At 36.3% G+C, this 15,379-nt stretch overlaps 1 protein-coding gene across 1 annotated transcript; it reads left to right on the top strand.

Annotated features, from left to right (window-relative positions):
- The first annotated feature begins 13,603 nt into the window (after positions 1-13,603).
- LOC101426230 (olfactory receptor 4C5-like) lies at positions 13,604-14,530 on the top strand. Its single transcript, XM_004458006.3, has one exon. It carries the CDS (start codon positions 13,604-13,606, stop codon positions 14,528-14,530), a length of 927 nt encoding a protein of 308 aa, XP_004458063.3.
- The last annotated feature ends 849 nt before the right edge of the window (positions 14,531-15,379 follow it).

The following is a 15,379-nucleotide window of genomic DNA, read 5'->3' as shown; positions in this document are numbered from 1 at the left end:
ATCATTTTGGTAACTTAAGTATGTAAGATATACAGGATGTGTTTTTATTAAGGAAAAAGACAGTAATTTTGTCCTAAAATAAAATGGCTGGTTATTACAGAATGGAAAAGGGAAATATAGGAGAAAACCTAAGCAAATATAGAAAGTTGTAAAGCATGTGCAGAAAAGGAATTTTATTTCTTATGGTCAAAGTTGGTTAAGATTTAATGGGTTGATCTAAAAAATTGTTAAGCAACTTATTATCAAATAGTATACTGACAGAAAACTAAAATGTGGTTTTGAATTATATTAACAAAGTTTTTGTGGATTATTGGTCTGTTCTTAGTAAAAAATTGTAAGTTTTTTTCTAATTAATCAATGTAAAAGGCAGTAAGTCTATATTTTCTCAAAATAACTTCTTACATATTATGTTAACGTTATCATGTCCTTAATAATTAAAAAAAACAAACAAGTTCTTTTACCATTTGCCATGTTATCTCCTACATTTACTTTTAAGATCTTTTATTATAACTTTAACTTTAAAAGATGGCCCATTATTGTTTCACAGTTACTTGTGATTCTATTTAACCAAGTGTTAAAATGTTCTGGAAACTTCTTTTTCCTCTTTTTTATTATTATTATTTTATTTTAAAAGAAGCTTTAGATTACATAAATGTTACATTGAAAATATAGGGAATGTATTAATCAGGGTTCTCTAGGGAAACAGAATCAAGAAGAGATATCTGTAAATATCATGAGATTTTCTAAATTTTTCTCATGTTACTGTGGCAATGCACAAGTCCAGGTTCTGCAGGCAGGTTGCAAACCAGAGGCGCTGATGATATTGTAAAGAAGGTCCTTTATGAGTTCCTAGGAGATGGTGGCGGTCCAAAGATGAACTGGGAAATTCTCTCTGAATGCTAAAATCACTTCCCCTTTTAAGACATTCAACTGATTGGATCATAAATCACTGCACAATTTTATAGGTTTTGACAAAATGTATAATGGCCTGTATCTGGCACTGCAATGTCATTCAGAATTATTCCAATGTCCCAAAATGTCCCACGTTATACCTATTCTTCCCTCTCCCTCCTCTCAGAACTTCTGGTGACTACTGCCTTTATATCAATTTTATGAATTGTTTCATTGCTAGAATAATAATAATGTCTACTTTAGTCCAGAGTTGCATTCCGTCTTATATTTGTTCATTTCTCAGTCTTGAGGATTTTGGGATGGTGTTTCCCATTCTGTTTCTTACTGACAGGGGATTAGACCTCATGGATACATGGATGGAGCTGTCTTGCTTGCAGTTGTAGATACTCTCTGTTTTTGGGGATGGGTGTTGTCCATCATCATCCTTTTGTTTGTTGTCTTGGGTGAGTCTGATGAACTGGAAAGTAGGTGCTGTAAATCTGCTGAAGTTCAGGGCTCAACTGGTATATGAACAGTGAAGATTTAAGGTCCTGGGGCATATTTTTAATGAGTATAGTGCTAATTATAGGTTCAAATAAAATGGACAGAAGAGCCATGCCAGCATGAGTCTAGGTGGCAAAAACATGTAGTTCAAAAGGAGATATAGGTTATAAAGGTCCTAGAAGCAGGGTAGCAGAAATAACCAATTTTACGTTTTGTATTGGTTCTTCTGAGGGCTACAGAGACCCACAGGTTCTATGGTCATGGCAGATGGAGTTCAGTGCCATGTCAGTTGGCCCTACTTTGGAGTTTGTGTTTCTGTGTGATGGAGCTGGACTCAGATGTGATCTTTGTCCACAAGTCTCTCCTGTTACTTTTACTGGAACTGTAGTTGGTGCTGGGGTTTAATGTATACTCAGGGGACCTGAATCTATGGACTGACCATGTGATAGCCAGGCCTTGAGCCTGAAGAGACTTGCAACTCCTGCACTCTGGTTTATTGGACTTACCCCACTCAGCTAACGTGGAGGTGAAGAAGGTCAACCACCACACCATGGAGCCAAGAGTGCCTACAACTGAAAGCAGTTGAACTGCATCCAGCATCCACGTGGAATCTAAGCCCCCTCTTGATATAGATGTGGAGTGGACACAACCATTCTAAGGCCCACAGGATGGAGGAGTAGAGTATGGATTAGAGTGGATTTACTGATATTCTATTCATGAACTATTGTGATTAGTAATCGAAGAAAATGTGGCATTGGTGTGGAGAAAGTGGCCATGGTGGCTGCTGGGGGTAGGGAGTGGGAGGAAGAGATGTGATGTGGGGGCATTTTTGGGACTTGGAGTTGTCCCGGGTAGTGCTGCAGGGACAGTTACCGGACATTGTATGTCCTCCCATGGCCCACTGGGTGGATTGTGGTAGAGTGTGGGCTATGATGTGGACCACTGGCCATGAGGTGCAGCAGTGCTTAGAAATGTACTCACCAAATGCAATGAATGTCTCATGATGATGGAGGAGGTTGTTGTTATGGGGGGAGTAATGGGGTGAGGGGGGTGGGCGGTATATGGGACCTCATATTTTTTGAACATAACATTAAAAAAAATATATAAAAAAATATAGAAAACCCCCAGCATGGTATGGCATAAGGACACAGTATGGCATAAACACCAATGGAATAAAATAATGAACTAAAAAAAAAAATTTACCTTTTGTAACTCCTGCTCTTCTTTGGTTCCCCAGTGGAAAATACCTGCTTTTCATGTCAACTGTTATAGGGATGCCAGAAGGATACTTACATGAGGAATATGCTGTCGCCAATATGCAAATAACACAATATTTGAGACAATGGATGCCAAAAGGCCACTTCTGCTATCAAAAGCCAATAGTCTAGGAGTCAGGCAAAATGGAGGCAGAGTAGGGAGCTCTAAGAATTAGGTTGTCCTACAGTGCAACGAGTAATCAGACAGGATATATCTAAATCACCTCAGGGACCTCAGGAGATCAGAAGAGCACCGTGCATCATCCTTGAAGTTTTAGAACCAAAGAAGGAGGCTAGCCATCTGCAGTGAAGACTCATGAGTAAAACCCTTCATGCCATTGCCCATTCCCCCACTGGAAGGCAAGACCACCTTGGGACCTACTTTTTGGTTGGAGTTGGAAGCTCCATACCAATAACAGGAGAGGAGGAGACAGCCTGGCACCAGCTTCAGCTATTGAATAGCAAATTTTGCTAGCTGGAGTTCAATTCTAAGTGCAGTTAAAGTTTGAACCCAACCAAATCTGATAGAAGCTGGTAACTGTGGAAGTGGAACTAATTGAAAATCAATTACTTCCTGGGTAGTAGGGTTAAGTCTTTTTTCATCCAGGTCACATTACTGCCCCAAGAGCTCCAACCCTGCAGGCAGGCACTTTCAGCCTGAATAGCTTAGCATTATTGCTCACATTATCAGCTCCATCCCGTTCTTTGCAGGAGAGGAAGGTGGGCAGAGCTTCATTAGTTTCTGGAGCAAAGCAGGCAGTTTCAGCCTGTATGGCTTAGAATACCAACTGTACTACCAACTGTACCCTGTCCCCATCAGGGGAGAAAGATGGGTGTAGCTCCATCAGTTTCTGGAGTGAAGGATGTAGTTACAGCTTGCATGGTTCAGATTTCTGTGTGCATGCTTGGCTTCCAACTTGCCTGTGGCAGGGAGACATGGCAAGATACAGATGAATAAGAGATGAAAAAGTCTGATTGGTTAAACACAAGCTAATTACAAAATAAGTTGAACCAAGTATCAAAGAGGAGCTTAACACAAAGCCAATCAACAAGAAAGTCCTAGACTAAAGAATGAAACTGAGCCCAGAATAAATACATCCAGAAATACAGAAGCTGAGACAGCTGTAAAAATTACAAGTCATGCTAAGAAAGAGCATGATATGGCTTAGTCAGAGGAATAAATTAAAACTCCAGAAGACATACAGGATTTGAGATAACTAATCACAGATATTCAAAGAAATCTTCTTAATAAATTAAACGAGATGGCTAAAGAGATAATGGATATTAAGAAGACACTGGGTGGGCCACACAGGACATACGATGTCCAGCATCTGTCCTTGCAGTACTACTCAGAACATCTCCAAGTTCTGAAAATGCCCCCACATCCCACTGGGTGGACTGGGGGAGAGTGTAAACTACGATGTAAACCACTATTCATGTGGTGCAGCAGTGGTCCAAAATTTATTCACCAAATGCAATGAATGTGCCACAATGATGAAAGAGGCTGTTGATGTGGGAGGAGTAGGTTGAGAGGGTAGGGGATATATGAGGACCTCATATTTTTTTAATGTAATATTTAAAAAAAATAAAGCAGAAAAAAATTAAAAAAAAGAAGACACTGGGCAAACATGAAGAGGAATTTGAAAGCATGAAAAAAGAAATACCATTCCTTATGAGAAGCAAAGGCACTATAAATGAAATAAAAAATACACTGTAAACATACAAGAGCAAAATTTGAAAAGGCAGAAGAAAGCATCAATGAAGAAGAAGATTGGGCCTCCAAAATTGAACACACAGAACTGCTAGAGAAAAGAATGGACAAAAATTGAACAGAGTCTCAGGGAACTGAATGACAACATGAGGTGTTCAAAATACATGTCATAGGTGTCCCAGAAAAAGATGAAAAGGGAAAAGTGGCATAAGGACTATTTGAGTAATTATGATAATTACCTAACTCTTTTGAAGGACATGGATATCCATGTCCAAGAAGTACAACATACTTCAGTCTGAAGAAATCTGATTAGACTGCTAATCAGAAAGTCAAATACCAAAGATAAAGAAAGAATTCTGAAAGCAGCAAGAATAAACTGACATATCACATTCAAGTGTAGCCCAGTAAAATTAATAGCTGATTTCTCATCAGAAACCATGGAGGCAAGAATGCAGAGGTATAATATATTTAAAATACTGAAAGAGAAAAACTGATAGCCAAGAATTCTATATAGAGCAGAATTGTCTTTCAAAAATGAGGCTGACTTTAGAATAGTCAATTTAAATAAACTGAAATAATAATAGAATTCATTAGCAAGTGACCAGCCTTACAAGAAATATTAAAGGGAGTGCTGCAGCCTGAAAGGAATGGACAGGACAGAGAGGCTACGTAGAGAATTTAGAAATGAAGACTATTAGTAAAAGTAACTAAAAGTGTAAAAAGTGTGGTGAAAATAAGATATGACATATAAAAACAAAAAGACAAAATTGGTGAGGTAAGTACTGCTTTTACAGTAATGACAATAAAGTTTAATGGATTAAACTCCCAAGCAAAAGACACAGTCTGGTGGTGTGGATTAAAAAAAAACCCCAAGAAACAGAAACCTTCTATATGCTGTCTACAAGAGACTCATCTTAGACCCTAGGATGCAAATAGGTTGAAAGTGAAAGGCTGGATAAGCTATTTCATACATAGAGTAAGCCAAAAAAAAAAAAAAAAAGAAAATGCTTGAGATAGATATACTAATTTCAGGCAACACAGACTTCAAAAACAAAGCTATTCCTCTCAATATAGAGGTGGAGGGGACATAACCAGCACAGGGTCCACAGGATGGAGGAAAAGAGTATGGATTAGAGTGGACTTACTGATATTCTACTACTGAAACCATTGTGTTTAGTGATGGAAGAAGTTATAGTATTGATGTGGAGAAAGTGGCCACAGTAGCTGCTGAGGGTAGGGAGAGGGAAGAAGAGATATGATATGGGGACATTTTCAGGACTTGGAGTTGTCCTGGTTGATGCTGCGGGGAAAGATGCTGGACATTGTATGTCCTGCTATGGCCCACTGGATGGACTGGGGGAGAATGTAAACTACAATGTAAACCATTATCCATGTGGTGCAGCAGAGCTCTAAAATGTAGTCACCAAATGTAATGAATGTCCCATGATGATGAAAGAGGTTGTTGATGTGGGAGGAGTGAACTGAAGGGGGTGAGGGTGTATGGGGACCTTATATATCTTGAATGTAATGTTTAAAAAAAATAAAGAGAGAGAGAGAAAAAACAAAGCTATTATAAAAGACAAAGAAGGACATTATATATTACTAAAAGGGGCAATCCATCAAGAATAAATAACAATCATAAATACTTACGTGCCTAACCAGGGTACCCCAAAATATATCACATAAATGTTGGCAAAATTGAAGGAAGAATGATACATATCTACAATAATAGTTGAAGACTTCAAAACATCGCTCACATAATAGATAGAACATCTAGAAAGATGTTCAATAAGGAAATAGAGAAATTGAACTTGTTCAATGAATAGACCTAACAGATATACACAGAACAATACAGCCCCAAACATCCCAAAACATGAGGAAAAGCACATTCTTCCCAAGTTCTTATAGACCATTATCCTGGATTGGCCACATGTTTGGACACAAAACTGGTCTCAATAAATTTAAAAACATTGAAATTATACAAAGCACTTTTTTTTTATCATAAGGAAATGAAGCTGGAAATCGGTAACAGATGGAGGACTGGAAAATGCAGAAATGTATGGAGGGTAAGCAACACACTTAAACAACCAGTTGGTCAGAGAAGAAATTGAAAGATTAATCAGGAAATATATAGAGATGAATGAAAGAAAGAACACACATTATCAAAACTTTTCAGATGCCACAAAGGCAGGACTGAGAGGAAAATTTATAGCTCTAAATGGCTACATTAACAAGGAAGAAAGAGATAAAATCAAGGATGTAACTACATATCAGGAGGACCTAGGAAAAGAACAGAAAACTAATCCCAAAGCAATTGGAAGGAAAGAAATAAAAACTAGAGCAGAAATAAAAGAAATTGTTTGTTAAAAAACAATAGAGAATTAACAAAGCCAAAAGTTGGTTCTCTGGGAAGATCAACAAAATTTAAAAATCCCTAGCTAGACTGACAAAAAAAATGAAAGACTGCAAATAAAATAAAAAATGAGATTGGAAAAAAAATGAGATTGGGGACATTACTACTGACTCACAGAAATAAGTGAGATCTTAAGAGGATACTATGAACAAGCCAACAAACTAGACAATATAGGTGAAATGGACAAATTCTTAGAAACACATGAACATCTACACTGACCTTAGAAGGAATAATAGACTTCAACAAAGAAATCACAAGTAAAGAGATTGAAACAATCATCAAAAACTTCCCCAAAATGAGAAGTCTAGGACCAGATGGCTTCACAAATGAATTCTACCAATCATTCAAAGAATATTTAATATCAATCTTGCCCAAACTCTTCCAAAAAATTGAATGAGAGAATGTTACCAATCTCATTCTTTGAAGCAAACATCGCTCTAATACCAAAGTCAGATAAAGGTATTTTAAAAAAAGAAAATTACAGGCCAATTTTTAAAATGAATATAGATGCAAAAAGCCTCAACAAAATAATTGCTAATCTAATCCAACTGCACATTAAAAGAATTATACATCATGGTCAAGTGGGTTTTAATCCAGCTATGCAAGGTTGATTCAATGTGAGAATACCAATCAGTGTAATACACCACATTGATAACTTGAAGAAGAAAGAATACATGGTAATCCTGATTTAAACAGATAAAGCATTTGACAAAATACAGCATCTTCACTTGATAAAAACACCCTAAGAGATAGGAATATAAGGAATCTTTCTTAACATGATAGAGAACATATATGAGAAAACCACAGCTAACATTGTACACAATAATGAAAAACAAAAAGCTTTCCTGCTGAGATCTGGAAAAAGACAAGGACACTCACTTTCACAACTGTTGTTCAATATTGTACTGGATATTCTAGCTAGAAAATTGGCAAGAAAAAGAAAGAAAAGTCATCTAAATTGCAAACAAAGTAAAATCTTTGCTATTTGCAGATGATATGACCCTGTATCTAGAAAGTCCTGAAACATCAACAATAAAGCTATTAGAGCTAATGAATAAGTTCAGCAAATCACAAGGCACAAGATTAATACACAAAATTCAGTACTGTTTCTCTACTATAGTAATTAATAATCTGAGGAGGAAATCAGGAAAAAAAATTCCATTTACAATAGCAACTAAAAGAATGAAATATTTGGGAATAAATTTAACAAAGAATGTAAAGGACCTTATTCATAAAACTGAAAAGCAGTGGTGAGAGAAATCAAAGACCTAAATAAATAGAAGAACATTCACTGTTTATGGATTGGAAGATTAAATATTGTTCAGATGTAAATTTTACCTGAATTGATTTACAGATTCGATGCAATCCTGATAAATTGTTAAAAAATGGCTGTCACATGACTACCTACTCAGTGAATGCCATTGCTAACATCTTGATTTTAGACTTCCAATAAATGTTCATTATTTAAGCCAACCCACTGTATGGGTGCTAGCAGCACTGGCAAATTAAGAGAAGTGAGTAATTTTTCTAGAATCTTAACATATTCTACTCATGTAGAGGATGCCTCTGTTCCTAAATCTGAACTTTAACTTAGACTTTGCTTTCACTGTGTAGGCACCAAGAAATTCCAAAACCAAAGCTATCTGAATAGTGCAGATTCCCCAGATGGGGCAGGAGGCATAAAGGGAAGTACCAAATGTTCTATTTTCTCCATCTTCTCTTTTCTGAATAGCAGCTACACATAGTATCTGCCTGAGGAATAAACCCTGCCTGCTACTGGTAGTAGAACCAAGAGCTTGTCTGAATCAGTATTTCTCTCCAATCTCATCCAAAGATGAATAAGACACATCATAGCACCTGTGTCTTATGAGGTAAAATATCATATTGATTAGAACTCAGGGTTAGAAATCAGATCTGTCAGAGATTAAAACAAAGCTTTACTAATTATTACCCTTTGGATCTTGTTCAAGAGATGTTCAAAGTTAGTATTAATTTCCTTATGTATAAAATGAAAATATCAATATCTCCCTCATGGGATTGTATGAGAATTAGATGATATTCTGTACTTAACAGAGTGACTGATACATGACCAGTGCTTGCTTTAGTGAATCACATGTTATTTATATTTATTTATACCTTATAACCTTTCCAGGGAGTCTCAATATCACTGTCAGATATTTTAATGAAACGATTGAACATGCGTAGATTATTTTAGAATTAAAATGATTTTGAATCAGTATTGAATACATCAAAACTTGACCTTTTTTCCTCCTAATTTCAGCATTTCCAGAGTTCTATCAAACAAAGAGAAAAATAGACTACATATAAGAATTGAGACAATTATTGCCTTAAACTTGGTCAGTAGCACCATGAACTCTCATTTCCTATACAAAATATGACAACAGCCAACAATGAGCCTTTGCTCCAAATCAGGCAACATTCTCAGCGCAATTCTCTTAGAATCCCTGACAGTCCTATGAGATAGGTACCTTATCATCCTCTTTGTATAAATGTGGAAACTGAGGTATAAAGAGGCTGGGAAACTTGACCAAGTTCTCATAGTAAGTGGAAGAGACAGTCTTAGAAGATCTGGCCTGCTACACCAGACTTCCTAAAATCACCCCAAAGCTCTTTTTCTTGGGAATGATTCAGATTTTAAATATTAGGTATCTCTAACCTGCATGCACCTATCCTCAGGGTGTCAACAGTAGAATAGCAGTTTTGCATTGAACTAGATTTTTTTCACATGCTTAGTCCTCTCTTTAATTCTTGTTTCAGGTATTCTTAGAGTTGTTTTATAGACTCTGATTAGTTCATGGACCCACACTCTCTACATTAGAACATTCTGTGCCTTATGTCCCAGACTCCAAGATCACTTCCAAACTACTGTCATAGACAGTCTGCTTGCCAAGCCGATTGGATTTCTCCCCACTATGGTCACTGATGCTACAGCCACGAGAGAAAACAGATGAACTGGTTTGGCGACATCTTGGTTGAAGCTGCTAATTTTATCCCTCTGGGACTTGAAAGTTAAGAACACCATTAACTAGCAGTGCTTAATGAATATCCCTTTAAATATATCCCTGAAATCACATTTGCAAAAGTAGAAAAGGGCAGACTGTAAGTATACCTGAGCCTGAAATATCAGATAAGCACAACAAGCCACAAATTACAGATGCTGTTGGTTCTGTTTCCAAACCATGTGGATCCAAGATCCCAAGGAACAAAGGAGTTATCTCCAGGCTGAGCACAGACTTTCTAAGAAGGTTTTAAAGATCTAAATTAAGGGACCTGCTATTTCAAGGTGACTATTTTTTGCTCTTGAGTTCACGAAACTGACAATCCATAATATTCCTGCTTTAACACAGTTTCTATTTTCAGAGATCTGAATCAAGTTAGTACAAATCTCAAGTGGCTTTTATAGTATACTTCATATAGTTATTAAAGAGCAAAAGAACAAATATGCAGGCAGGAGGTTTATAGAGAAACGTCCTCCAATTATTAGGTTTTTCACCCTCAATTTCTATTGAAGCCTAAAACTTTGAATGTTCTCTGGCTAAAAAAATTCATTATCTGAGCTGGGGTGCTTGTGGGCCACACTGTAAGGATGATGTGAGTCTTTAGAGCAAAAATAAACTCTGTCCATAGTCTCATATTTACTAAGGAAGTTATTCTAAGCAATCATGTTTGAATCATTCATTGAGGAAAGAAATTTTAAACTTCAGAAAAAAATGGGTGAACTTGCAAAGCAGCAGTTAGTAATAGGTCAGTGATTGCTATCTCTATAGGAAGTGTTCTCTCCAGATAAGATGCCTTGTCATAGATTAATGCTGTTATTTCTCTAAACACATTCAGAAGATTAGATAGAGACAGTGACTTCTTTATTGGTATTTTTCTCTCAAAGTGACACTAAGATCTTCGGTTCACAGGTACGTTGACTTTGAATATGTGTTTCCAATATCACAGATCTCTTCATTATCAGAATGCCCAATGTACTGGGAAAAGCAGTCATTTGAAAATTAGAAGCAGGTCATAGGTAAAAGAGTACAACTTTTATTAAATTATTTTACTGACAATACATTCTCTTTATAAAAAATACAAAAAACTGGGATCACAAAATTGATTTAAAAAAGAACATAAAAATTGCCCCTAATCCATAATTCAAATAAGTACTATTTGTTTACTGTCTATTTTAGATACATTTCTGTTATACATGTCATTTTATGTAACTGAGATCACAATATGGATGTCATCTTATACTTGTATTTTTGCACTAATTATTATGTAGACATTTTGGTTTTCTTCTCATTTTCAATAGTATGAAAAATATTTTGAAATATAATATATACATGCACATGCTTTGCCAATATTTTTCATTTAGGCTAGATTCCTAAGAGAAAAGAGTACTAGTCCAAGGATCATAAACAATTTTGAAATCCTTTGTATAAAGTCATGTTTATTTCCACGATATTTAATACCACCGTGCAGTCACCAGCTCAGTATAATAGAGCTCTCCTACAACTTTTTTATTTTGCTAACACAAAATAGTTCACATTTTAAATCGCATTTCTTTCAGAACTTACGAAATAGACGGTTTTTCAGATGGTTAACTTATTTCATGAGAATTCTCTTTTCATTAATTTTTGCCTTTTCCTTACAATAGTATGCAGAAATACTTTATTTGCAAATGCTTTTTCTATAGTAACAGTTGCTCATCACATTTGTTACAAACATGTTTCAAATTTGTTCCCAGTCTTTCTGAGACTGAATCCATCAATTTGGTGCTCTTTTATACCATTGCACTTTGCATATCATGCCTACCCTATACATAGTTCATTTACATATTTATCTCTTTGTTTTTCTGTTTTGAGCCTATTGATGCTTTAAGATTTTAAGACACGCTTTCTTCTCTTTCCTCTATATTTGGAGATGACATAAAGAGAAGTCTTTCTTTAGTTTTGGGGATTACTTATTATTCTTTTTTTAAATTAGAGAAGTTGTAGGTTTACCTAAAAATCATGCAGAAAACACTCAGTTCCATTATAAACCCTCCTATTATTAAACCTTGCATGTGTTGGTATTTTTGTTACAACTGATGGCATATTGTTATTATAATTGTAGTAGTAACTATATTCCATGTCTTATGTTAGGGCTCATTGTTTTTGTTATACAGTCCTATGTTTTCTTGCTAATTTTTATTCTACTAAAATATATATAGTCTGTACTTTACTTTTGTTGATAAGTGTCTACCAGTGGTTGAAGAAACTTTTATTGCTCACTGAAAAATACATACAATTATTTATATTGAGGTCCTTTTGGGAGTTACCTTTATCTGAGCTTTTTTACTGAGCTTATTTGTATTCATCAGTTTTAAAAGTCAATAGGCTTTTGAAGTTATCAAATCTAATATTTTTTTATTGCCTGATTTATTGATTTCTGCAATCAAATTTTTCTTAATGTACTTAGTTTTATTTTCAAGCATCTTGAGATGAGTACTTGTTTACTCCTATATATATAATAAGAAACTATTTCAAGCATAGGATTTATTATATGTGGTTTCTAATTTTGGATCACTTAAAAATAATTTGGAAATGTGTGTGGAAAGATATTTCTACCTTTAGGATACAAACTTTGACATAAATCATAATGATATTCTTCAATGCTTCTATTACCTTGGTTATTTTGCCTATATTATATATGAAAATTTTGGGTTCAACAAGACTATGGCCATACATGATTCCCATATATTGCCCTACCACCACCACCTTATATTGTTGTGACACATTTGTTACAAAGGATTAAAGAATATTGACTTTCATCATGCATGTATGGTATGCATGATTGTTTTGTAAACTCACAACTTCTCTAATAAAAAAAGAAAACAATATGGCTCATACATAACATCACACAAGTATTTATCAATGAAAACAAAATATAAATATAGTCTGTCTATCCTAAGGAACATGCTTTGAACAATGAACTATGCTATTTTTATGTCCTCATATTAAATTATGTGAACAGGTCCAGAGAATGTTTCATAATGTTCCTTAATGTAGGGTTGAATTGCAAAAGACTCCTGTTATTTATTTTATGACAGAAGTTCCTCAAACAGTAAATTTTAAAGTTACTAATAAATGTGGGAAAATTGCATGGCATAAGGCTGTCTTTTATCCTCTTTAGGATATCATTCTTGCAGAGGCATTTGATAAGAAATCTATAATATTTCTATAAATTCTTTGTTGCTGAAACACGAACTCACAAATCTCATTGCCTCCATATGTTTTCTGCAGCATCAGAAAACCCAGGCCACCTGAGTCTGCACTGTGGCTACATGATCCCTAATTTCAAACAGAACTCACCTGATGTTTGTCACATTGAATCATGTTGAAGTTAACAAGGCTCAGAAAGGCAGTAGCTTAGCCTCATCAGCCTGAATGACTAGAAAAGTAACACAGGGAGGCAGACATGTGAATTCACGCCTCTGTTCATTCTGAAATGTCTTCTTGTTAGTCCTGTTTTTGTTTTTTTTTTAATGTAAGAAAATACTGTGACAGTGATTGGAAGAGAATTCAGCCATTTATGATTTCAGGAAATGTGCTTGACATGAAAACAGTCATAAAACTGCTGGTATGTTTGTGTGTGTGCTGCAAAGGGCTATGAATTCAACACCATGTGTGATTAAAAATAGAGACAAACTTTAAGACCAGTGTATGTCTACTTGGGGTTTCCATATATCTTACAAGAGACAAATTATCTGAAAGGTATATTATTTTCTTGAACCAAATTTATCTGTCATCATTGATGTTTGCAGATAAATCAATTATCAATATGCAAACCCAGTTGTTCACGAAACAAGCCAACAATGTGACAGAATTCATCCTGCTTGGCCTGACACAGAACCCAGATGTGCAGAAAATCTTGTTCGTCGTGTTTACAGTCATGTATTTAATCACCCTGGCAGGCAACCTACTCATAGTAGTGACTATTGCCACCAGCCCAGCCCTGGCATCCCCGATGTATTTTTTTCTGTTTTTCTTGTCCTTTCAAGATGGCACCTTCACTTCTACCACAGTGCCCAAAATGATCTTTGACTTACTTGCTGAGAAGAAAACTATCTCCTTTGGTGGGTGCATTACTCAGGTCTTTGCAATGCATTTCCTTGGCGGAGTTGAGATACTCCTGCTTACAGCAATGGCCTTTGACCGCTATGTGGCCATCTGCAGGCCCCTGCACTACACGATCACGATGAACCGGAGGATGTGTGGCCTTCTGGTGGTTGTGGCCTGGGTTGGGGGATTTCTTCATGCCTTCATTCAAATCCTTTTCATTGCGTGGTTGCCCTTCTGTGGCCCCAATGTCATTGATCATTTCATGTGTGATCTTTACCCTCTGCTGAAGCTCTCCTGCACCGACACTCACATCACTGGACCTTTTGCTGCAGCCAACAGTGGGTTCCTGTGTATGCTCAGTTTTTCAATACTTATGACTTCCTATACCCTTATTCTTTGCTCTCTGAAGTCTCACAGTTCTGAAGCACGACGGAAGGCACTCTCCACCTGTGTCTCACATATTACTGTGGTTGTCTTATTCTTTATACCTTGCATATTAGTATATCTTCGGCCCATGACCACTTTCCCCACAGATAAAGCAGTGGCTGTATTTTTTACTATGGTAACACCCATGTTAAATCCTTTAATCTACACTCTTAGAAATGCAGAGGTGAAAAATGCCATGAGGAAGCTTTGTAGTCAATAGAGATCCATTCTTCTTTAAGGAACAAGTATGTCTAAAGCACAAGATAATGGTCATGCAGTCAGAACATGTGTGCTCAAATATTTTTTATTGCCTTGTTATCTGGAATCTTAAATGATTCATCTTTTGTAAAATATCAGTAGGTAATTAAATGTTGAATATCTTCCTTTCTAAATAGAGATTTCTTTACATAAACAAATTATTGATTCATGGGGTTTTGTTAATGAAATAAATTGGCATAATGTTTGGAAAATCCTTGCCTTTATATATTCTTTAGAAAAATTATTTGTGACTTTAAGTGTAGCTTTTGTAACAACTATCCCAAGTACTTAAAATATATTAAAAATTTTATGGCTAAGAATTTTGTTGAATAGGCATCATTTTATTCCTAGCCTCTGCAGTCATGGTAGAGCTATTTTAGGGCATCAAAAAGGCATCAACTAGGGAAGCGGACTTGGCCCAGTGGTTAGGGCGTCTGTCTACCACATGGGAGGTCCGTGGTTCAAATCCCAGGCCTCCTTGACTTGTGTGGAGCTGGCCCATGCACAGTGCTGATGCACACAAGGAGTGCCGTGCCACGCAAGGGTGTCCCTGCATAGGGGAGCCCCACATGCAAGGTGTTCACCCCGTAAGGAGAGCCACCCAGCCGGAAAAAAAGTTCCGCCTGCCCAGGAATGGTGCCACACGGAGAGCTGACACAAGATGATGCTACAAAAAGAAACACAGATTCCTGTGCCACTAACAACAGCAGCGGACAAAGAACATGCAGCAAATAGACACAGAAAACAGACAACGGGGTGGGGGTGGGGGGAGGAGGGAGAGAAATTGAAAAAAAGGCATCAACTAGAAGTG

This window comes from Dasypus novemcinctus, chromosome 10 (genome assembly GCF_030445035.2).
Source record: "Dasypus novemcinctus isolate mDasNov1 chromosome 10, mDasNov1.1.hap2, whole genome shotgun sequence".
Taxonomy (NCBI): Eukaryota; Metazoa; Chordata; class Mammalia; order Cingulata; family Dasypodidae; genus Dasypus; species Dasypus novemcinctus.
The sequence above is the reverse complement of the archived record's forward strand: the minus strand, read 5'-3'. Positions and strand labels throughout refer to the sequence as shown.

Excerpts from the sequence above, each read along its gene's own strand:
- LOC101426230 (XM_004458006.3), top strand. The coding sequence starts at position 13,604 with ATGCAAACCCAGTTGTTCACGAAACAAGCCAACAATGTGACAGAATTC.